The sequence below is a fragment of the Perna viridis genome, chromosome 2 (assembly GCF_037379345.1).
Source record: "Perna viridis isolate PV_CMFRI_1.1 ecotype Kerala chromosome 2, ASM3737934v1, whole genome shotgun sequence".
Lineage (NCBI taxonomy): Eukaryota > Metazoa > Mollusca > Bivalvia > Mytilida > Mytilidae > Perna > Perna viridis.
The window spans coordinates 63078973-63103978 of NC_142446.1; the positions used below are offsets into that span (position 1 = coordinate 63078973).

Here is a 25006-nt window from a genome sequence, read left to right on the forward strand (position 1 = left end):
GGCTCCGCTACCATTGTATATCAATCATCATGCATTTTGTGTATTTCTTTGAAGTTTGTCAGGTACGTCTTTTCAGTCTCCGTTTTCCTTGTAAATTAACTTTTGAATTTTGAAAATTTCTTTAAATGTGGTTTCTCCTTAATTTCATATTCAGTTGACTACGGAAACAATCTGATTAAACTCTATACAAACGTGTACCAACTTCCTGTGCTGCAATGTCTAACTGCGATTGGATATGTTTGCAATTTACATCAATGTCATGATGTCAAAATGAACGTAATTTGAGTCTTTAATTTTGGTTTTCTGTCATTTCAATAACATCAAGACAATCTCTTATTTTTCGTTAGAAAGAGCAGCAGGCTATCCAAATTCCTTAAGAATATTGAATGTAAATATGACTTTGTCGAGCAATGCAACCTTTAAGCTTCCGTAAATTTCGTAATTATATTTTGATAATTGCATAAATATACAGTTTAAGCGTTAGTCGAAAAAAAATAGCTTCATATAATTTCAGGACGACGGAGTTATTTTAACTTATGGTAGATTATACCTAATATTTCTAGTAGATAAATTTTCCTAGTTTTTTTCAAAGATGACCTTGAATAGACATACCTTAGAATTTTAATGTAAAAAACTTCGGTCCCTAAACTTCATATAGAGAGCACTAAACTGACATTCTTTCAAACTTCATAACAAAAATTGGGGGCCACCGAACTCTTTTCTTGCAATATTAAAAAAACTATAAAATTCCCTATACATATCAAATGCACATTTTCCCGCCAATTACCTTGTAAGAGGCTTTTTGAAAATAATATTTTTAATTTTATCATTCTAAATTTTATGTACAAAATCATTTGAAATATTTTAAATAAGTTATTTTTACATCATTTCAAATACAATTAGTTCATAGAATAACTATATATATATTTATTGTTGATAATGCACCAGTCTTTAATATTTACACTCCGTGCGAGAGCCACTATGGTAGTCAAGGACTTTAAAAATCCCCTCAGTCAGTAAAGTACCAATATGCTGATAATTATATTGCTGATGTCTCCATTATATGCGATACTTCCTGTAACACACGCTGTGCGTCTGCATCACTTCTTAATTGCACAGAAAAAGGAACAGATAAGGTGAAACGCAACAAATGCTCTATCGTATAACCGTTATAAAGATATTTAAAGAGATCACCAAGTGCAATGACACCTTCAATTGAACCCTGAAAGGCCCCGACCACAAAAAATAATAAAATCCATCGTAAAAGATATAAACGTCATCATTTCCGAAATAAGTTACGTTACTTCGAACAAAATATAGTTTAGATTTCACAAATCATATACAGGACGTCTTTGACGCTCCGTTACTATAAAGTGTATTGGAGTAAGGAATATGTTGGCAAAACGAATTCAAGTCTTCCAGCAATTTTAAAGTGTTGGTACAAAACAAGTGTATTTGGTTGATAAAACGATTATTGTTGATCGATAACAAAATAGAATCTACCGATTCTGTCTTGTTCGTGTTCAGTCAGTTTATTTCATCCGTCATTTATAATGAACAAAGCTTTAAAAAATCATATTTCTTGCGACTGCCGATACTCCCACCTCATCAAGAATTATCAAAAACGAATAAAACTATTGCAGTACTGAGTCCATCTCCTCCGCAGACTTAAAACCGCTTCCTATTTCAAGTTCCGCACACTTCTAGGCGATCTTCGGAACTCGTGGTCATATTTTGGTTATTCACTCTTTCCAATTCATTATCCTAGTAAAATATAGTTCCTCGATCAGTGATGTATCCTCAAAAATGAAAAGCTTCACTACATGTAAAACACCAAAAACTGGTATTTTTTTACTTAAACTTAGGCAAGTTGTCTATATATGACAACTACAACAATGTATTTTATAGGGTTTCAGAACGAAAGGACTTTTGATTGTCGCTACTTGCTATAATTCTTTATTTCAAAACAGTTCCCTGTTAATCCGTAATACATATAACAAAACAAAAAACAAAACAAAACAAACAAAAGACCAAACCAAACCAAACCAAACCAAACAAAAGGCGCATATGACAATTTTGCTTCAGATGACCCAAACATAAATTTTAACATGGGATTCCCGTGCCTATTTGCAGGTACAAACTCGGTGAATCGTATCTTCGGAAGATTAATGTTAAAGATCCCTTAATTACAAAATAAGGAAGTCGTCAAGGACTGTAACAAAACGTGACATATTATTTAAAAGCGATTACATGTATTTCTGTTAATAAAACTCCTATCAGAAATTTCCAGGAAAAGATCGTTAGCGATAATTACTCGAGCAACATGGAGCATGAATATCACCGTCATGAATTATTAGTTTCACTAGAAATTTCTGATATTATTTAACAGGCAGCTTTTCATTTCCAGGACTTGAATTAAATGTTTATTGATTGTATTGTAGTATATAACAATAAAATTGAAATAATTCCACTAATCATCAAAGGTTTAGCTTATTATGGAACGTGCGTTTTTGTACTACATTTATATGCACATGCAGTTGATAATGTAGAGTTAAATGTATTTCCTTGTAGTGGGTTAATTAGAGGGAACTCAAGCATTTTTGTTTGGTTTAGTTAGATGGGTGCAAATCCCTCAAAAATACTTCGTCATAAAATGTTAGGGTGAAAACAAAATAAGAAGAGTGTCATTCACATCAGTGACTGCTTCTCTGTTTTGCTTTAACACACACACGCGCGCGTGCGATCAGCACCTGCGTTTCAAATAAGGTCCTGTTTATCACTTCATTGCGTCATTTCCGACGAATGGGTTCAGCTATGTATCAGCTATGATCAAATTATGACGTATGGTGATTTAAAAATGGTTGTAAATACTAAAATTTTGAGGGAAGAAATGATCCTGCATACTTCTGGCGTAGACGACATGTCATACCATTGATTAATAAGAACAGTATTCATTCTTTTGTTACCATGTACAGCTAGGACAGCAAGAACGGCAAGGACAGCTAGGGCAGTATTTTTTATACTTTATACATTGATCAATTTACACTGTTTACCGGATAAGTTGTTGCTCCCCTTTAACTACCTTCGTTGCAATGATGAATAAAGGCTATAATTCAGACAAATAAACACTGGTGTCTTCTCAGCAATTACTCGAAATTCCTTTAAACAACCGTCAACGAACACCTGATGCAGTAATATCATATAAGCTTGCAGCATTATGCAGTCTGGGGGATTTGCCAGAGTGCATTGTTGCAGACAGATTAGATGCTCTCGGTAATGTTGTAAATTTGCAAAGTTGGTATCTGACCGAAATATTTTTTTTCAAGGCAGTCGTAATTTCAACAAATCCAAGAACGTATCACTACTATCAAAAACAATGTACCTATAAATATTCATGTAAACCCCATTTTAAATGTTCCAAAAAAGTGCTTTGTCGTTCGTTTACCTGCGATCAGCATCAGTCTAATTAAAATATGAACTATATGGTTTCCATTAAGTGTAAGCAGTGGTAAGAATCAGGCAAAATGTGAAAAATCAGAAACATGCATGTCAAACCCCGCCGATCTGACAATATAATTTATCAAATAATGCTATCTCTGTATGAAGAGAGCATAATTTGATCTCTAAATCATTGGATTTGTTCAGAAATGTTTCAATACAATGTTAGAAAAATGAGGTTTTGACAGAGTTGTCTGCCCTTTAAATATTCATTTACAGTGCATATCAATGAAATTATATCTCAATTTACCAACATGATATGGAAAATCTTGCCTGATTTCCTTGGCTCCTTGATGGTGCAAATATTCAAATTACTTTCATAATGATGGTTTCACCCACTGCCTGATTCTTACAGAGACTAACACGTAACGCCATATTATACTCAGACTGCGTCCTATAAACGAAGAATGTGTACTTATAAAAGTTTGTTTGATGTTTGCTTATGGCAAACTTTTCTACCAGTCTAAGGAAAGAGAGAGTCCACCATTCCAATTCAGAGTTTCTTCGTCACCAGTGAACTTTCTTAAACTTTTTGCAGTATTAGCCGAACAGAAAATTAAACCCTCATTAAAAAAGTCCTAAAGGTTCAATATTGGTGTCTGACCGAGATGCATTCAGTTGTTCTCCAGTCAGACGGAATTTTAAGTTAGGTATAACAACAGTCCGACACGCTACGTCGAATATTTAATGTACTGGCCCTCGCAGAATCATCATTTCTCAGCAGTCAAACAGATGATAATAAATATTTATCTGACTATTTATACATGTAGCTTACATATATATACATATAACTTACACATTTTTACGAAAGTGGATATCGAACAAAATCACATCAATCATGTCGTATACTCGTGCAATATTTATAATACTGAACGCTTATGTTTAAAGGCATTTTGGGGTTGGGAAATGTTTAGGCTGTCGACCAGGAATATGGACACATGTTTTCCGACCAGTTTCTCGCAGAATATGTTTCACTTTACCCGACCGACCTTTATTTAAGTTTCTTGCAGCATCAGGGGTGGTTACCCTCGGATCGGGTCTCGGACTTAACATTACTTTCCCCGTATGCATAAGTCTTTCCATTCTATGACCACGATCAAGTTCATAATTCGGATCCCCCTCAGGCTTTACCCTTGGGACGGGTCTAGCAGATAAAGGCATTTGTCCATATTCATAAAATAGCCTCTTCGCGCGTTTCCCTTTGTCGAGTTCGGCATTTTCGCTTCCTTCCGGTTTGACACGAGGGACTGCTGGTTCAGACATCATTCCATTCATGTAAAGTCCTGAATGAACGATCGGTTTCATCCGTTTTCCTGTGTGAATCAACGCTGTTTGCTCAGCCTCTGGTTTCACCCGAGGCACCGGACGAGCGGACAAAGGACCCGGGCAGCTATGAATAAGTATGTTCATTCGTCCACCTTTATGTACCTCTGCTGTTTGTTCAGCTTCTGGCTTAATTCGAGGTACTCTAGTTGAAGCCGGTGCCTGGCCAAACTCGTGCACAATTTTCTTCATTCGTTTCCCTCTGCTAATCGAAGCAATTGGTTCGCCCTCAGATTTGATTCTACAAGGTGCCGAATCTGGTCTTGGCGTTGCTTCTCCATTCAGCAAGGCACCAACCGAACCGTGCTTATCTCTGTTATAATATTCAACCGACTGAGCAGTCGGGCATCTTGGGACTGGTCTCGGAGACTCGTATGATTTGTCATTTCTTTTAAAGACCCATTTATCAATAGATCCCTTATTTTTCTGCGCGAAGTCCACTCCTTCAAATTTAAGTCTTGTTCCTGGTACAGGATTCCGATATGTTCCATGTTGATCAAATCCTGGATATGGTGAAACTGGGGACACAATACCGGAACTGACCGATCGGGATGTTTGGTAAACCATTTTATGCTAAAATAAAAAAATAACATTTACAAACAAATAAATAATTTTGATTTCTTGTCGACATCGCAGGGTAACATACACCATGTACATGTGCACATAGAAGTCGGTATTTTTGTTGTAATTCAAGAGACTTTACCAAAACTCTTAACTGAAACTAATAAAAAACATAATCTGACAAATTGATGAAAACAATGTAGACAAATCATTGAACACAATGTTATCTATGTTGTTGCAAATATCATGTAATGCGTCGGGCTATAAATCTGTTGGTTTGTATATGATGACCTTTATTGCTGGTTCTAGAATCATCAGATAGTTTATATAATGTCTACTAGGTAATCAAGGTGTTGACCGTATATACTATTGTTTGTTTTGACGTATTGGGCAGTTAGAGTAATTGATTACGGAACCAAAATTCTAGAGGAAATAAAAAATAATATCATCCTGGGACATAGACCTGACATGGGAAACAGACAAACACAACTAAGAACATAAAGTAACTGAAATGATACATGCAAAGTAACAAGAGTAAATAAGCAACTCAGACTCCACTAAAAACTTGGAGCATGGACCAGGTGCACCGGTAGGGTAAGCGTCCTCTGCTTTTCTAGAAACACCCGCCGAGTTGCTCATAAAAAAGTCAAGTCCGGGGTAGACGAAAGAGAAAAGGAAAACTATAACACATTGAACAAATCAGTTTTCATGGTGCAGATGAATACACCGTAACGATCCACGAGTTCATGAAGACGACCATAAAACTCTGTAGTGGTTACTTCAATCTTGACGCAACATAACCCTGTTCCAGAAGCCTAATTGCAAGAAGTCTAGCGCGATACAAAAAGTCTGCACAGTTACAGCAAGCGCTGGCATAATGTATGAGCCAAAGTACTGATTATTTTTTTTAAAGAATTTTAGCGGATTTCAGTCTATTATGGTCCTTTAGTATATTGCTGAAGTCGTTTTATGTGTGTAACGCGCATGTTCGTTCTTTCTTATTAAAAGTTATGAAAACATTCAGATCAGAATACAGAATAAGTGTAACCACAAAAACGCAAAAAAAAAAATAAATAAAAAAATAAAAAAAACAAAAAACAAAAACAAAACGAACTGAAACGAAACAAAACAAAATACTTCAAACCAGGTCAACCTGTAGTACATGTAGTTAACTTTGGCCTTTACATAGATGGGTAAGCGGATTTTGATCAGAAGAAACCTAAAGCTCCTTTGAATCAGGGTTTTAAGCACGAATTTTTATCAAATTGATATGTGTACATTATATAAATGGCCTTTTATGAATACGCTTGGCTTTGTTACAAACAGAGAGTGGTCTATGTATTAAATATTTGGCTCGGATCATTGGTCGCTTAGTGTTATACAATATTACATTAAAACACTTGTTAAAACGCCTGTTAAATTATTAATCGGTGACTTGTGTATGTTTATACAAAGATCAAACATTCAATTTGCTTTTACGGGTTAAGAAAGACAAAACTGAGAATGCATACCTGTCAACCTTAGTATACATTGCTGATATGGATGTATATACATATATTCATTGGTATTAGTCAGATAAAGTATTACTAGTGGAACTTGGTTCTGATCGATTTTTCAAATTATGTAATAAGTTTATTTGAATTCAGCATGTTAATTGTTGTTCAATGCCATTTTAAAATAGCAGTTTTCGTGCAGTGGACTGTCAAATATTTGCATGCGATCCCCTCAATTATCTCTGTAATATCTTAATGCAGTAAAATTGACAAAAAAAGAAATTAGAAACCAACGGAATAGCATTGAATTTCCATACACTCAATTTTTTTTTATCAAATTACAATACGTTTTTTGATAAATCCTAATTTAGTTTCATTCGCATTGCTACATGTACATGAATGTTATTATTGACTGGGAAAATCCTCCATTATAGCAGATGTGGCACGTTTTCCTACTGATTTAAAATTGATTTCTTACTTCCTTTCAATTAACAATTATCTTACCTTATTTCATTGTTTTCTAAACATATGATAGAAATCTACATCAAAGACTTTAATCTTCCGGATTCAATTATGTGCACATTTAATTTCCCGACCGATCAAAGCTGGATTTTTACGGTTCCTTAAGTTGTGGGGGCGGTATCAAAACATCGATTTATCTGTCGTCTGCTAATACGTACATGGCCGATCGTGGCCATTTCATTTGTCTAGGTCAACGGTTTCACTTGGATATTGACCAAGATAAGACAATATGTTACCATCCTTGTATGTTTAATTTAAATAAATAAGCCTTTAGAGGTTTGCATAGTGTAATGAACGTCAATTGTCATATAGATCACAATGTAGTTTCATTAGTGGTGTAATTTCTGTCTGAATGGTTTGAAATCGTATGTTGTGAGAAGAATACCTCATATAATGCTACTAAAATCAGACGACATTGTCAAATAACGTCCAACGACTGTTTCAGATATATATGTACCGGTAGCTATCTATATTTAACTTCTTGAGAATAATAATCAACACTGAATTGCATTCTTTTAAGAGTATAATTCAACAAAAAGCCATTTCAACATTTAGAAATCAAAATTACGTTGTTCAAAAACAATTTTCAAAATGATCCTTGATGGTGTTCCAATTGGTATTGAAACTGCTTGTTAACTACATGTAGCTGCCATATTATAGACTTATAGAAATACCAAAAACTTAAAACCAAACTTTTTGATGTTGAGTGTGGGGAGGGGGAATTAATCCAAAAGACAAGTAAAATACCCCCATTTTAATTTTGAAAAAAATATTCTAACAAAAGAGGGCCTCTGCATATTTGGCCAATACAAACCAATGGAAACAAAAGAACAGTGTTCCAATGTCCCCCATGACAAAAAAAAAGTGAAAAACTTGAAATTTACTGAAATTTTCTAAGTCCAAGAGCAATAACTTCCATAAAAATCAATCAACTGTAACAAAAGATAAAATTAATAGGTAAAAGCATTACAAAAAAAGTGTCGAAAACTAAATTCACCAACATTTTCTAAGTCCAAGGGCCATAACTTCCGTAAAAATCATTCAACCGTTACCAGAAACACTTATTTGGTAAAAGCATAACAAAAAAAAAGTGTGGAAAACAAGGACATCGCGGGGGAAAATAAAATCTTTTGAACATTCCATGTAAGAAGAATCTTATAAGAATTAGAAATCAAATTTAAGACATTTATTTATAACAATAACAATATACAAAATTTACAGAAATATACAATCATTAAAAATATACAACAAATATCTAGGAAAGTCTTTACCATTTTTTTCTATATGAAAATGTTCAATATCATGCAATTAAATTAAGAAAAGGAGGGGTTGCACTCCAAGTATACATAATTGGAAGCATATCTAATGGATACTAGGACAGGCAATGGAGACAATCTTAGTATGAAAGTATCTTGGAAGGGTGTCCAGAGATTTTTGAAAAGGGTGATCCTGAGGTGTCCATAAAAAAGGGTTCCAGGCTTTTATTTGCTCACATTTTGCATGAAATTAATACAATGTTTTAACAAAAGGACGGTAGGGTTCATCCTCTTGAACCTTAACCTACACGTAAATCCATAACTGCAGTTCCCTAGTATTCTAGGATTTTTTTTATTACATAGATGCCATCAATCATAATACATGTACTAAGCTTTCCTACAGCAAATTCCAGGTTATTCAGATTTTTTATTTTTAATTTTCTAAAATAATATTTCATTGAACAGTTTCTGTCAAAGGATATCAACAACTTGGGAACTTTGGAAGTAAAATAACCTGGCTTCTATTTTGTAATGAGATAGTTGAATATTAAAAAAAAAAAAAAACTCAGTAAATTAAATTATGAAAAAAGCATGGTTTATTAAAGTTTCAAAAAATCCATTTGCAATAAATAAATAAAAAAAAATTTATGAAAATGAGCAAGGAACCACTATTTATATAAATGTGACATGTAAAAATGTATGGACAAGAGGTCAAAGTTCAGGGTAAATATTGACCTTTACGTGACAGGAGGCCAGGATTGAACAACAGTAATGAAAAAAGACAAAAAAAAAAAAACATCATTATCAAGTCATGACATCTTTTCATAAAATTGATTTTACATTATAATTCAGATTGTTTAGTCTACTGATCAATGATAAAAACAGGCAGACATGAAACAAAGTTCAAAGTTCAATATATAAAATAAAAAAGGTCAAGGTCCTATTTACACATTCTTTATACTTACTACTTAGCACTTTAAAGCTATCATTTAGATAAAGCACCACTACTCAGCATGTAAAGCTGTGCAAAATTTACATTTATATCAATAGTAAAAAGGGTATATATATCAAGATTTTCAGGGCTTCTAATCAGCTTTCAGAGCTAGGTACATGACTTTTTTTTCAAATTTCAAGTCAAAGGTCCTCTTAAAAATAATAGGTATTCAATAAAAAGCCAATGTAAGAAGCTGGAGGTCCAGGGCTTAGGTCAAAAAAAGAATTTAAATGTCCTGGTTCAGAAATTGAAAGTTCTGAACCTCAGACCACTGCTTATTTAATCTCCGGATTTTTTTTTATATTTTACTGTCTGTATGTCTGTTATCACAACTTCCAGTGTTCAGATATGATGACGAGAGAGAATTATCATACCCAAATCAAGTGCAGCAAATACGTCTATGTATGGCTACCCGTTCCACATACTCCATAGTTTATATCATTGATTTTATGGAACTTCACAGTGATGCATATTTTCACAGACAGCTTAAAATATTTTTTAAAAGTCAAATGAAAATCTGTCTGTTTACAATAACTATATTGAAAATTTGAATATCAATTAACAAGATATGCTTTACAATCATTAATGCTAAGTTTACATTACATAATGCAATATGAAATTAACATACAATAATCAGCAGAGCATTAAAACCTATCTATTCAAACTGATAGTTTGAATCTTTCATATATGGTTAACTGAAATTTGCAATATTTACATGATTGAGGTTTTTTTTTTATTTATTCATGTCTTTCAGGAGATTAATATTAGTTTTTATCAAAATTTTACCTGTATAAACCAAAAATAAAATAATCATTTCAAAAAACATTGTTTATAAGTTAATCATTTGTTGCCCAAGTTTGAAAACTACTCACATATTAACTACCCAGTATTTAAACTGGTACTTTCTAAATAGTAACAACTGTTACTGCAAAATAACTGACAGGGGGATGCCACTGTACATGTTATGACCTTATTATAAGCCCCAGTTTTATGTTTGCAATGAATGAAAATAAATTGATATTTTAAACTAACAAAGAGAAATCTGGCATTCCATACTGTCAGCATTTGTTGCTGAACCATTCTGGCTATCCATAAATTACAACATCAATCATGGAAAGCCAGTTAAGACAGTTTCATTCATTTTGAATCCATTTTCCAACTAAATATTCTTTACTGAAAACAACATAACATTTAATGCTGAACTTATTTGAAGGATTTAATTAGCTGTTTCACACTATAATCCCTATCCATTGTTAGTTCATACATTGCACTTGAATCATGATGGAGGAAGGTCATATTGTTAACAGTTGTCAACTTACTTTCCAATGTTACCATTTGTCACCACTTTCCACTGTTAACAGTGGTCATCACTTTCTGATGTTAACATATGTCAACAGTTTCTGATGTTATCAGTTTTCAACACTTTCCAATATTAAAAGTTGTCAACACTTTCCAATATGTCCATCCAAAAATTACATTAACAGTCAACTTTGATACTGTGGTATCTGTCCATATCATAAATAACTGTCCATAAACTTGTCCATCTGCTAAATACATGCACTATATTACTGTAATGACTGGCCATATTATTAAAGTTGATAGATATTTCCTCCTAAAATATAACCATCCATTAAATTCATCAATATTGCATTTTATTACTATAGTGGCAGTCAACATAGTTAACAATTGTCAATAAGAACTCTCTCCTCCAAAATAAATGTCATTGCACTTTAATACTGTGGTGGCTGACCATACTGATTGTAAGTATTATTAGGCTGTTGACCTCCTCTAACCCCCATCTGTTGCTGAAGCTGGGCCATCAGTGCTGCTTGTTGTTGCTGTTGTGACTGTTGTTGTTGTGGCAACTGTTGAAGTCTCATTTGTTGAAGCCTCTGTTGTCGCTGTTGTTGGTTAGGAACCATACGTTGTGGCATGTATGACCCTTGACCTTGAGAGGTCATTCCCATCTGGTTGTAGCTGGACATGTTGTTCATCCCACCACTCTGCATGCCTGGCTGCATTCTGCAAAGATAAAACATTGTTTGGTAATTTTTTCTACAGGAATTCAATGGGAAACTCTTAACTTCTAAGACTTATAATACACAAAATACACATGTACATGTAGCTTTCCATAATCTAATATTCATATAATTTCATTACTCATTTATATATTAAAGAAAAACAATTACCATGTGTATCATTAATTCGTCAATTTGCATGTGCTACTTAAATTAGAAACAATAAACACAATAAAACAGACTTGGTCAGTACTTAGATTTATCAGTACTTCTCCGTCTAAAATTTGGGCAAAATGTGTACATGTGGCACATGAAGGAAAAAATACGCAGAGATTTTATTGTATTAACCAAGTATTTATACCTGATACCTCTCAAGAAATAATCATCAAAGTGTTTGTAAAATTTGCCTTTTTTAGATATCGATAGGTTAAATTTAGTTGAAATGCACTATGGAAAAATGGCAGGAAAATTTTCCCACACTTTTTTCTTATGTAAGCAGTCAAAAAATATCTATGTCACAGATGGTTCAGGATAAATTTAAATAACGTTTCAGTTGTTTTCTGGATGTATTGAATATATTTTAGGCAAAAAAAAAACCAAATTGAGAAATATAATGTGCCACCCATTGCCCGATTCTTACACAGAATGGTACATAAATCACACTTGTATATTACATTCTTATGGCAATGCATTTCACAATTAATGTGTTGATAAAGTAGAATTTGCGACATTTATTGAAGACAGCATACATCAAAAGAGTGAATCTTTTTAATTTGCCATTAATAGACATTCTACTGTACAGATTAATTTAAAATATATTTTTAAAAAATTCACTTTATTTTAGGGATTTAGCGCTAAACTAACACCTTGGGAAATAAGATATGTCATTACTTGTCTGTAAGAGCAAATAATTTTCTACATTATTTTTAAATAGTATGCTGATAATAAAATAATCTTTGAGACAAAGTAGTTTGTTTTTCCTCTAGGTGGCATCAAGCATTTAAGTACAATATCACCAAAATTATGGGGTTAACAAATGAGCAAGATAAAAAGTAATGAAGAAAAATTCAACCATTTAATTCACAGTATAACTTAAGAATTAGATCTTAAACAAATGATCTGAACAGATTATTCCATTGAGTGCAACCAAAGTGTCTACATTGTGCAAACAAGAAATGCCTAATGGTGAAAACCCTTTTAAAGTAGTAGTCTTTGTAAGAATCATGCAAATTCTGTAATATGTGATGCACCCTCAAAAAGGCTACACATTTTTATTTTTGTTATTAAGTTGCTTTATAGGTCTAGTAATGAAATGTATAATAATCCATTCCAACCTGTCTGCTCTTAGGAGATAATACAAATTGAAAATCCAACAGTTTCTATTGTATTTTAGTGTCATTTAGAGAGTTACCTCCCTTAATTTAGAATTCTACATAATTTGCATCTCCTAAGAACAAGAGTTGTATGAAAAGCCACATGTTAATTCCTGTTAACTATAACATTTTAAACAAAATATCAAAAATAAAAATGTATAGGCTTTCCAACCATGCATCACATTCTGCATGATTCTTAATTGGAGTGCTATTTAACTATTTAAATGACCCACCTTGTATTAAACTGTTGTTGCTGAGACATATAACCCTGTTGATTACCCATTTGCTGCATCATATTAGGATTCTGGGAGCCTTGATATGGTTGGTTGAATCCCTGAGATATCATCTGGTTCCCTGCCATATCTCCTCCTGTTGCTGGCTGTGGGCCCATGTTATACTGGTTGTAATTCTGCGACATACCTGCGGAAATACAAGAGCATGCACAAAATTCTGAATTTGGAGTTAATTTGTGTTCTGAGATTTTTGCAGTTTCTTTCACCCAGTCAAAAACTTGATATTAATATGAATCTACTGGTGCTGAAAAAGAGTGTCAGTCATTCTTACTGCAAATTTGTTTCTCAGGAAGTTGTCTGAAACTTTCCTGGAGGCTACAACCTACTGGCAACCCCTATTCACCTAACTGACTCATATGCATACTTTTATACCAGTCTAAGGGTACATGTATATCATCATTCTAGGTTGGAATTTATCCATCTTTTCTTCAGAAACCCATTCCTAACTTACCAGGTTGTTTCATGGTGTTAATGCACATCTCTCTTTAGAACAATTCTAACAACAATATGACAATTTTCCCTGTACTTTGTCTGATCAGTCTCCCTTTTTCCAAAAATCCCATTCAAAACATACCAGGTTACTATTAAAGTATTATTGTTCATGGGGAACCAATTTTCGTGGTATTCGTGGGTCTGGTAAACCACAAAATTTGGTTCCCAATGAAGAGGAACTTTCCTAGTCGTTCATGTGATTCAATAATACATAAACTGATATATTTTCCCTAAACCACTAAAATTGATACCCAGGAATAAAAGTACCTTCACAGTAGTTTATGGACTGACTGGCCCTGGAAACATAACATCCATCACCCTCATCTCTTTTTATCATTTAAACCAATCCCTACTTATCAGGCTGATTCATCGGCATCTGTCTCTGGAACATCCCAGGAGGCATATCCCCTACCTACCCCCTCCCAGTGCATTACTAAAACTGATCCCTACTCACCAGGCTGATTTATGGGCATCTGTCTCTGGAACATCCCTGGAGGCATATCCCCTACCTACTCCCTCCCAGTTCATTATTAAAATTAATCCCTACTTACCAGGCTGATTCATGGGCATCTGTCTCTGGAACATCCCTGGAGGCATATCCCCCATCCTTTGTCGGATTTGTGCCCTAACCATGTGTGATTTCTGTTGTTGCATCATCTGTAGCTGGTTATAGGGGGCCTGATTATTCCCTCCCATACCATAAGCATTGTTCCCTCGTGTCCTTATCATAGTTTGGAGGGCAACCTTTGGTGAATTATAAGGTAAGCCATGTCTTGGTCCTGGAAACACAAAACATGAAAGTTTTTAAAACAGTGCTCAAGAATTGTCTGTTTACTTTTTTATTTTACTTTGGGTTATTAGACATCAAAATTCATTTTTCTTATCCTACATGTAAAAGAATATACAGAACAATTCAGAACTGATTTCAGAAGGTCAAGAAAAATAGCAGAAACTGGCAAAATTGAAAGTTAATATTCAGTTAAAAAAGAACCATAAAATTAGGATTTGAAAAGCAGAAGAAAATCAGGTCAGAATATAACTTTCCCTTGGATAAATTTTAATTCCTCAATGAATGTAAAATCAGGATTCTAGATGTGATTTTTGAGCTTATCTCATGCCATTTTAAGTAAAACATTATTTTGTTTGAGTAATTCAAACACCAGAAAAACTTAGATTTTAATAGGTACATTACAATTTACATTACCTAAGGGCTATTCCAGAAATAAACATATTAAGGGGGGTGGGAATTAATTTTTAATTGGACCTCACCATGCATTCTAATTGATTATTTTCTTTTAACACTATCTAAATTAACAACCACCCATCAGACATTAATACAGCTGCCTCCCAACTGCCTTCACAATTAATTCTGGAAAACCTCTCATTAGCATCTTGTTGTAATTTCATGTACATGTATATCAACATGCTGTTTAATTTAAACACCTTTGTTGGCAAAGACTTCATTACACAAAGACATGTGTAAGTGTATTCAGGTTTACATGTATAGAAACTGATAAAGTTTTCACAACACAAGCAGTTTAAGATATATTTCTAATTAGTCTGGACAAAGTTTCGATAGGATGATCATTTAATCAATGATGAACTTTTCAACCACAAGCTGCATTGGAAATGTTACCCCAAAACATTAATATATGGTAACTACATGTGAAGTTCAACATTACTCAGGAACTCTACAACAAATTTACTTTATGAGACTGATAACCTTCTTACCTGGAGGCATATTTGGTGAGTAGATATTTGGTGGCGGCTGTGGTTGCATTCCCCATACAGATGGTGGTCGTGGTTGGTAGTCCATTCCACCATACAGTGATGTCTGAGAAAAAGCATGGTATGTGTAATATACATGTACTATTTAAAAAAAATGTGTTCAAATACATTAAAACATAACCAAAATAGATTATACATGTACAAGATATGTTAAGACTGCATCACATAGAGAAGTATTGTAAACCAATTTATTTTCAGAATTGATTTTTGTAAGCAAGGTAAAGTTGCGAAAATAAAATGCTATGAACATGATGAATAGTTCTTTCATTGCAGAATAATATTAAACAGAGGGTTTGTCAGAAAAAAAAATTGTAGCAAATTGAATTGATATCATGAAACAAAAAAAAATAAGTATTCCCAAAAATAAGTTGGTTGATAGAAATATGCAAACGTTGTAGACCATTTCAAAAAAGTCATAAGTGTAAAAATAAGTTGTATTAAAGTTATGACGTTATAATGCTTTTTCTATTATGACATCATAACTTACGACAAATTTTATAATAACGATTTTTGTGAAATGACATTATTATATGAAGAGTTAAATAAGATTTTGGTTGTACAACCACAGGAGGTTCAAAGTGAAGATGCATCCTGTCACACAATCACTAAAATATAAGGAAAATGAAAGAACAAAATGGGGTTTCTACAGAAATATACTATAAATATTTACCTGCATGTAAGAGCTACCACTACCACTGTTGGTACGTTTAACTTTAACCCTTTTCTTTTTCTTGTTGTCTGTGGGGGCTGACTCTGATTCTTTTGGTTTATCATCCTGAAAATACATGTACATGGTTTATCATCCTGAAAATACATGTACATGGTTTTTCATCCTGAAAATACATGGTTTATAATCCTGAAAATACATGTATTGTACATGGTTTATCATCCTGAAAATACATGTACATGGTTTATCATCCTGAAAATACATGTACATGGTTTTTCATCCTGAAAATACATGGTTTATAATCCTGAAAATACATGTACTGTACATGGTTTATCATCCTGAAAATACATGTACATGGTTCATCCTGAAAATACATGTACATGGTTTATCATCCTAAAAATACATGAAATGCTTGTTTTCTATTGACCAGTGAAAGTCTACATGCATTTTCAAGTATTCTACTTTCAGTTTATTTTGCACATCCTTTGAAATGAACTACATAAGTACTGTACAGGACAACATTAAAAGTTAATTTGAATGTAACCATACTATAAACAACTGAAGAAACATCTACTGAAATATGTAGCTGGAGAGGAAACTGAAGAAGGCCGATGATCGAAATGTTTTTCACAGGATGAAAAAGACAATTTAGAACAGAAACATTCCATAAGGAATTTGAAAACAATACCAAAAGGGACAAAAAAATGGAACTTGACCAACATATGAATGACTTTTACCTTGAATCTTTCATTCTAATATTTTTAATTTGGTTTTTATAAGACAAACCACATCTTATATACAAAAAGGATGTATACACAAGAAGGTCCTCATATATTAATGTTACATCCATACCCTATGCAAAGTCATTATTTTACAGACATGATATGATTGAAAGTTTTATCCAGAAAGGTTAATTTTCATAATCATTGCAGACAGATTATGCAACAATACCTCGTTTCTAATGGTAGAATTTGATTATTAAACTCATCTCAGATTTCATGTATTCACCTGTTTTTCCTGAGGAGGTTCCAGATCTTCAGGAGGTAAGTTTGGAGGTTCAAGGAAATAACTCAGACTCTTCCTTAAGGAGTGTGTATGGTAGAGGAGTAACCTGAAACAATCAAACACTATGGTCAACACTTTCTTCAAATACACCAAAGTCTTCTAAGCTTAAACGAATTTTTTACATGTGTAGTCTACACCAAACCCTGAATAGTTCGTAAATCTGTGTAAACCAGACACTTTTAAATGTCCCTTTAGATCAAATTAAATGTATTTTGGACCGGTGAAAACCAAATGTGATAATTTAAAGTCTAAATGGGATTTGCATTAGACAGATTTCACAGTAGATGGTTAGTATTATCATAAGAGCTTGTTTCCTTGGTTATACATATTTGTAACTCCTATAATTGTTTCATGTTTTTTTTCTGTATCCAAACCCTAGACTACAGCTAATTTAGAAAGTTTTAGAATTGTAAAAAAATATGACAGGGACGATTTTACAAGGTCAACCAGGAAAGCCGAAATTTGCAAATACAGTAAAAAAAGAATTGTAAAGGTAAAATCCAGATTTGAAATAGCAGAATTCTGCTAAAGAGCAGGGGAAAAAAATTATCACTGAAATGTCAGGGGGATTTCAATAATCATAACTTGTTTTTTTTTTTAAATTGGCATTTAGGTATAAAATTACAAAAATTGTAACAATACATGTAAATGTACACAATACACAAAATCTCTGAAGTGAAAGTATGTGTTTATCACAAGGAGACATTGTACATTTTATTCTATAGTTGTACCTGTGTTGTTCTTCATATTTCAAAGGCTTCTTCTCCAATCTAACAGCACCAAAGAAAGTCCAGGAGAGGGAAGGGGGATACTTAAATCCCTCTATCACCTCCCAGGGACTTATCTTCTCCTTCTTGGAGACTTGGAATCCCTAAAACACAATAAATATTGCTATAACTCACAATAATAAATAAAAAGACTGGCCAAGAAATTAAGGAAAAACAAAATACATGTATTGAAAAGACTTAAAAATTTATAATTAGAAAATAATGGTGTTTGACAATTATCAAATACTTATATAACTTGTTACTCACCTGTTTCTTGCCAAATCCATCATATTTATTGCCTTTACTATCCACCTGTGTACCATGCGGTTCACATACAATAACATCATAATATCTCTTAGGCAAGGGAAGTAACTGGCGGATTTTATCTAATGATTCAGACTGGAGCTTGTCACTAAATTCTTTCTACAATTATAAGATGAAGAAATCATGATAAAAAATTGTCTGATGATTCTGGAATTAAACAAATAAATTAAATGGCTATTGATAAATAACTTGAAAAATGTAATTTCGGACAAAGTATACATGAACATGAATTTTGTATAAGTACTGAACTAAGATGAATCTAATGTTCTGAGTTTAGTGGATGAGTCCAGTAAGAGAAAAATAAATTCATTTCAGAGATAACAGTAATGTATTTATGATATTGAGGGGTCAACAACGGGTTTTAAGTTACAAATTAAGTTTACTGGCAAAGGCTCAGTCAGTAAACAGCTGTGACCATCTATAAAGTTATCTACACTCTAATGTACATGTAGGTGTAAAAAACTCTTACAATTGCTATTAAAAAAATCAAATTAATATCTACACATGCTTTTATTAAAAACCTTGAGGAAATCAATCTTACCATTGACACTCTGAAATTTACAATATCAAATGAAAACCAACTTTTCCAAAAAAAACAAATTGCATTAGAACTTTATATCTATCCTGTTATCCATAAAAACGTACTCTAAGTTTCTTTATAAGAGCAGTATATGCCTTGGTATTCTCTTCACCTTTCTCCATGCTATCATTCACCAGAGTACCATGTATCAGAACACACAACATGTCCAGTATGTTGGTAAATAAGTCACTGTAAATATATATGTTATGGGTAGAAACAAACAGTTTTTACAAGAAAATAATATTAGAATAAAATGGCCATAACTTCCATACATAATAATTGAACCTGACCTGAATCAAATGCTTCACAGCAGAAGTTAGAAAGATTCAGTCATATGGTTCTTAATATACATGTCTCATACTAAAACCCAATGTAAGAGATGAACAGACAAACTGGTATGAAGATCATCGAAATCTTGTTAGGCTTCTGTGTTATTTAAATAGCTCTCTAGGTAGAAATCTGCCCTGCTTTATACCAGTGTATAATACTTTAGCACCTGTGCAGCCTTTTGGACACTGTCTTCCAAGTTGTAATATCTGTAAATTATGATAAGACTTGTCATAAATAATCCAATAATTGACAGCTATTCAAACTTGAAAGAGAGTGTCCAAAAGATCACACAGGTGTTGTGTTATAATGAAGTAGTGCAGATTTCTACCCAATATATCTAAATAAATCAGATACTTTACTAGATTTGTATGAAATCAGTATCACTCTATTTCAGATTGCTGTAAAAGTTTAGAACCAGTTTACTATGACAACTTACTTATTTGACTGAGAATCCACAATACCAACAGTAACAAGTTGTAGGAGTAGGAATGTCCAGTCTGTAGTGTTAGTATTGTTCCTCTGTATTGTATCAAACATACCACCAACCTAAATAAAGGGGAGGTAACCTTTATAGTACCTAAACATACCACTAACCTAAATAAAGGGGATAAACTTTACAGTATATAAAACAGACCACCAACCTAAATAAAGGGGAGGTAACCTTTATAGTACATACACAAACATACCAACAATCTCCATAAAGGAGAGGTTACCTTTTTAGTACATAAGTCTCACAAACCACTTCCGGGTCAAATGGCCACCCCACTATGTAGTACCAAAAACACACTGAACCTAGACCTATGCATTGTAAGTGCATTATTTGTGTATATTCTAATTAAAAGTAGTCAAAATAAAGCTGAGAATGGGTACTTTAAAATCATATACAGTCCTTGAACTGATCCGTGCAATGATTTGATAGATCGATGACCGTGGACTGATTGATCACTGACTGATCAATGACCGATGACCGGTGACCAATCTGATTGCACTTTCGTTATGCAAAATGATGTAAGATCGGTCTCAAATAAAAGAAGTGTAAAATAAAAGTATAAATTGATTTTTAAATCTATTACATTATGTAATTATGTGTACAATTGATAACGAAAACAACAAAAAGTGTAAAAACATTGACCGCTCTGTAATCACGTGATGCAATCACCAGTTAAATGGATCGGTTTGACGGATCGATGACTGACTGGAAACTGATCGGTGATCGATGAACGATCACAATTTTTGTTGCTTGGATTGGTTCAGGTACTGTATGTAATTTACTACAAAAGTGTATAAATATTGTTTACATGCATGAGTAATTTGCCTCCATGCTGTCAGTTAGCAGAAAAGGTAAAAATGTTGATTTTCAGTATTCTTTATTCAAGTAAATTTTGTGAAGAATTTCTAAGGACATCGTACCATTAGAGTAATGATTTTGAAAGCCTTCTTTTACAAGCTTTTCAATGGTATGCAACTTTAAAGTGTCATTTGTCCTGAAAATTACTTGTTTAACATGTTAAGTAATGGAAACGTTAGTGAGACCATAAACAAACATACTACCAACCTAAATAAAGGGGAGATAACCTTTTTCAGTATATAAACAAACATACCAGTAACCACCAACCTAAATAAAGGGGAGATAACCTTTATAGTACAAAAACAAACATAACACCAACCTAAATAAAGGACAGAATCTTTATTGTACATTTCAGCAGAATAAGTTAGTCAAAAATGCATGTCAGTAGGGTAAAAAATATGCTGTCTTCTAGTAAACAAAACAGTTCATAGAGACAGGTACAGTAAGATTCTTGCAACAAAGTGGCATGGGCTCAGCTACAGTAGAAAATGAAGAATCTAACACTGATGACTATGCAAGGTAGACAAATCTAAGGAACTCAGGGGTAAAACTTCAAGTTCTTTAAAAGGGCTTTACTGAGTAGAACATTGAAATCTTACACAAGGATGTCAGAATTTTTCAAGTCTTACATTTTCTAATGGAGGTTGATTTTATTTCTCATTTTCAAAATTAATCGTGCAATAATTAGGCCAATTCAAAATTACAAAACATGGGTTTTTTACAAGACATCATAATATGTTTTATTTTGACATCACAAACATTGTGTATTTTATCTCATTTATAGTTGAGATAAGAAAATCTCACATGGCGTAAAATAAGAAGACCTTTGTCCTAAAAAAAAACGAAAAAACAAATTAACAAGTTAATCAAGATTGCTACATATAGCCACACATCCCACACCGCAACAAAGAATTAATGTTCCAAAATTTCCATAACTCCTATAAAATTTGTTGAATCAAAATGGCAACTCAATATGATCAAATACATAAGTTGACTAACAATCATACACAATATGAACAAAATCCGCTGAGCGATTCTTGAGGAGTTGTGTCCTCAAGTTCAAGTGTGGTGGACAGACAGACAAACAGACAAATGCACAGACATCAGTATTTTTATGTCCCCTTCCGCTAGCATTGATGGACCAAAAAACTTAATTATAACATACCAGTGAAAGCCTAAGTTGTAAAGCTTCGTGAATATTCTGTCTTTCTTTAAATTCGTCTGGTGTTTTATCCTGAAGAAGAAAAAAATTGTTGATTTTTCATCTGCATTAAAAGAAATAAACAGTAATTTATGCAGCATCTCTGGGTCTTGTTTTTATGTAAATAGCAATACAATAATTTTTATCCAAAAAGCACAAATCAATTGATAGAATACTAAAGTATTTACATGTAAAAATATTTGTATTATTTACCATTTTGCATGTCTATCTTTGACTTTGACATATGACATCAATATTTTTTGAAGTGCCACTACTTCAAAACTCATACTGTGAAAGCACTATTGTTCATTGGGTACCAATTTTCGTGGTTTTCATGGGTAAGCCAAACCATGAAATTTGGTTCCCAATGAAAAGGAGATTTCCATTGCTGTGTATACTGAAAACCTCAAAACCAAGAATTAAAAAATCCACGAACTTGTGTTTCTTCCTTATCCATGAAAATTGGGACCCATGAATTAAAGTACAATGTACTTTCACAGTTATCAATCAGTTTGCATAACTTAAATGTTCCAACAAGGAAGGGCAATTACAGCACAATTCTATTAATACCAAAAGCTGTTATGTCACATGAGTTTTAGGCATTCCCTATAAAGGACAAAGCTATTTGTACTCAAATAGCATTTAACTTTATTAATAATGTACGGCTACATTGTTATAAGTATATACAAGATGTTTCAACCAACTGGAATATGCAATATTTCAAGTTCGAACAATCACTTCCTATCTGCATGCATTATTTCCAATATACTTCACTTCCAACTAAACAAATTTTGAGCCATTCTTGTTTTAGAGTATCTACATATATACTGGGATGATTTTACGAGATCATCAACCAAAATGGAAATCGGTAAAATTGGAAATAAATAAATAGTAAAAAAAGTATTGTAACAATAATATCCAGATTTCAATTAGCAGAATTCTGCTAAAAAGCTGAAAAAAATCATCCCTCATATATAGGATATATTAATCATACCAAAGCTGTATGCAACTGACTCTAACTTACCAGAGCATCTTTACAGTTGTTGATGAATTGCTGGTGTAATAAAGAGCAGAGAAGACCCTCTCTCTGTTCATCTTGTCCTTTCAAGCATGTCAGTACCAAAGACAGGAATGGCTGATGACCAAGTAAAGATTTACTGAAACAGAAACAGACAATTTTATAACCACATGTACCAGTTTTAGAACCCAATCTCTGAGTATATACATTGTATTAAACAAATCTTACCATAAAACAAGAGGCTCCCAGGAGCCGGAATCGCTCACCTGGTTGAATTTTGCCTTTAAGGGGCAATAAATTAAACAAGAAGTTGTCTAACAATTTTGACTCAAGAAAACCTTGATAGGACTTATCATAAGGAGCATTTCAGTAAATGAAAGTCTAAATCTATCATAGTTTTCAAGACATTGGCTGAAAACTGTAAACAAAAACGTCATTTTCCCCTGTCAAGGGCAATAACTCTTATAAGAAGGCGTCTGACAAATTTTAAGCCTGAAGACCTTTGTAGTCCTAAAAATAAGGATCATTTGAAAGAATTTGGCTAAACCTGACGATTTTGGAGATATATGCAAAAACTACTGTCTGACCCCTATGTTATATATTTATTAACAGTGGCCATGTTTTTCGACGGATCAAAAACCCCACTTCAATTCTATGCAAGATACCCCAAGGAACACTTATACAGAGTTTTGTTTCAATTGGTAAAATAGTGTCAGAGGAGAAGATTTTTGAAAGAAATAACATTAAAAATAGCAAAAAACTTTGAAAAAGGGCAGTAACTACTACATGGCTGAATAGATTAAAATGAAAATTTGACCGCAGATAGATCTCATCATGCTAAACACTTTAACCCCTTTCAAAATGAGCTTAACCTAACCGTTTTGGAGATATATGCGAAAAACTATAGTCTGACCCCTATGTTCTATTTTTAGTAACGACAGGATGCATCAAAAGTCCCCACATCAGTTCTATGCAGGATACCCAAGAAACATTCATACCAAGTTCGGTTCCAATTGGTCAAGTAGTTTCAGAGGAGATGAGTTTTGAAAAATTGTTAACGACAACAACGGACGACGATGGATGCCAAGTGATGGCAATAGGTCACATGGCCAGGTGAGCTAAAAAATGGGGGAAATATTGTGGATGCCAATTTTTGTTTCAAAATAGTAAAGCACTGATGAATAATGCAGAAAAGGTCCTTCATCTAATCCTATTCCATATCAGATTCAATTCCAGTAACTTCATTGCACTAGAAGTGGTCACATGACATGCATTACTTACAGTATTGTTTCTACCAGTCAATATAATGATAGTACCTGGTATTAAACAATATTGTCCATATGCAAAATTTGCCAGAAGAAATCAGTAGGCTATAAAATACTTCATTGTATAATGCAAAACTCCAACTGATTACAAAACATCATCTGTCAAATCAGTCAACACAAATAAAAACAATATAAGAACAACAACAAACACATCTCTTCACCTTTTCAGATTTCTCTCCTTGTCAAATTTTTTGTTAATGACATTATTACCAGCCTCCAGTAACTGAGCTGCTAGTTTGAGTATTCTTCCCTGAACTTGTCCTGGCAACTTGATTATTAATGGACCAAACATCCATACGCTGTCCTTATCCATCTTTACCCTACAAAATACATATGTCATTACAATGGGATTATCCATGTATGTAGTGTCTTCTTGAAGGTACTCAACCTTCTTTCAAATGGTATCAATATTTTCAAACATAAAGAGTTGGAAATAAAAGAAAATTAATGTGGGAGAAATGTGACAAAACTTTTTTTGTTACGACAGATTGACAATGTGTGAAAAGTATTTGCTCTAACCAACTTAATCAACAAAAAGGTGAAGTCCATAACAGATAACCCATAACACACAGCCAAATATAAATTGTTGGTATGGTCAGGTATAAATGCCTGATTGACTGTCATGTTAAATGGACTAAGAACCAAGGAATTAACTTTGAGTGGCCTTGTACATTACATGCATCATTTGTTACAGCCAAAATACTCAATGATAAAGGGACTTGAATGAACTCAGTGTAGAAATGTTTGATAGTTGCTCTACATTTTCTCTT

General features: G+C 33.2%; 2 protein-coding genes across 3 annotated transcripts in view; both read right to left on the reverse strand.

Moving 5' to 3' along the window:
• Window positions 1-4229: 4229 nt before the first annotated feature.
• Window positions 4230-7533, reverse strand: LOC148626404 (uncharacterized). The gene is made up of 2 exons (XM_088570371.1): window positions 7380-7533; window positions 4230-5394 (listed from the first exon to the last, which is right to left on the reverse strand). The coding sequence occupies exon 2, from the start codon at window positions 5386-5388 to the stop codon at window positions 4381-4383; it is 1008 nt and encodes a 335-aa protein (XP_088426497.1). The 5' UTR covers window positions 5389-5394; window positions 7380-7533; the 3' UTR covers window positions 4230-4380.
• Window positions 7534-8568: 1035 nt separating this feature from the next.
• Window positions 8569-25006, reverse strand: part of LOC148626405 (mediator of RNA polymerase II transcription subunit 12-like protein) — a 43724-nt gene continuing 27286 nt past the window's right edge. For both annotated transcript variants that reach the window (XM_088570373.1, XM_088570372.1), the window contains 13 exons: window positions 24398-24556; window positions 22918-23050; window positions 21858-21926; window positions 19781-19890; window positions 19080-19203; window positions 18378-18533; window positions 18075-18214; window positions 17287-17389; window positions 16282-16386; window positions 15555-15657; window positions 14375-14602; window positions 13272-13458; window positions 8569-11669 (listed from right to left, as the gene is read on the reverse strand). In XM_088570373.1, the coding sequence (XP_088426499.1) occupies window positions 11378-11669; window positions 13272-13458; window positions 14375-14602; window positions 15555-15657; window positions 16282-16386; window positions 17287-17389; window positions 18075-18214; window positions 18378-18533; window positions 19080-19203; window positions 19781-19890; window positions 21858-21926; window positions 22918-23050; window positions 24398-24556 (1909 nt within the window). In that variant the 3' untranslated portion in view covers window positions 8569-11377. The remainder of the gene's footprint in view (window positions 11670-13271; window positions 13459-14374; window positions 14603-15554; window positions 15658-16281; window positions 16387-17286; window positions 17390-18074; window positions 18215-18377; window positions 18534-19079; window positions 19204-19780; window positions 19891-21857; window positions 21927-22917; window positions 23051-24397; window positions 24557-25006) is intronic.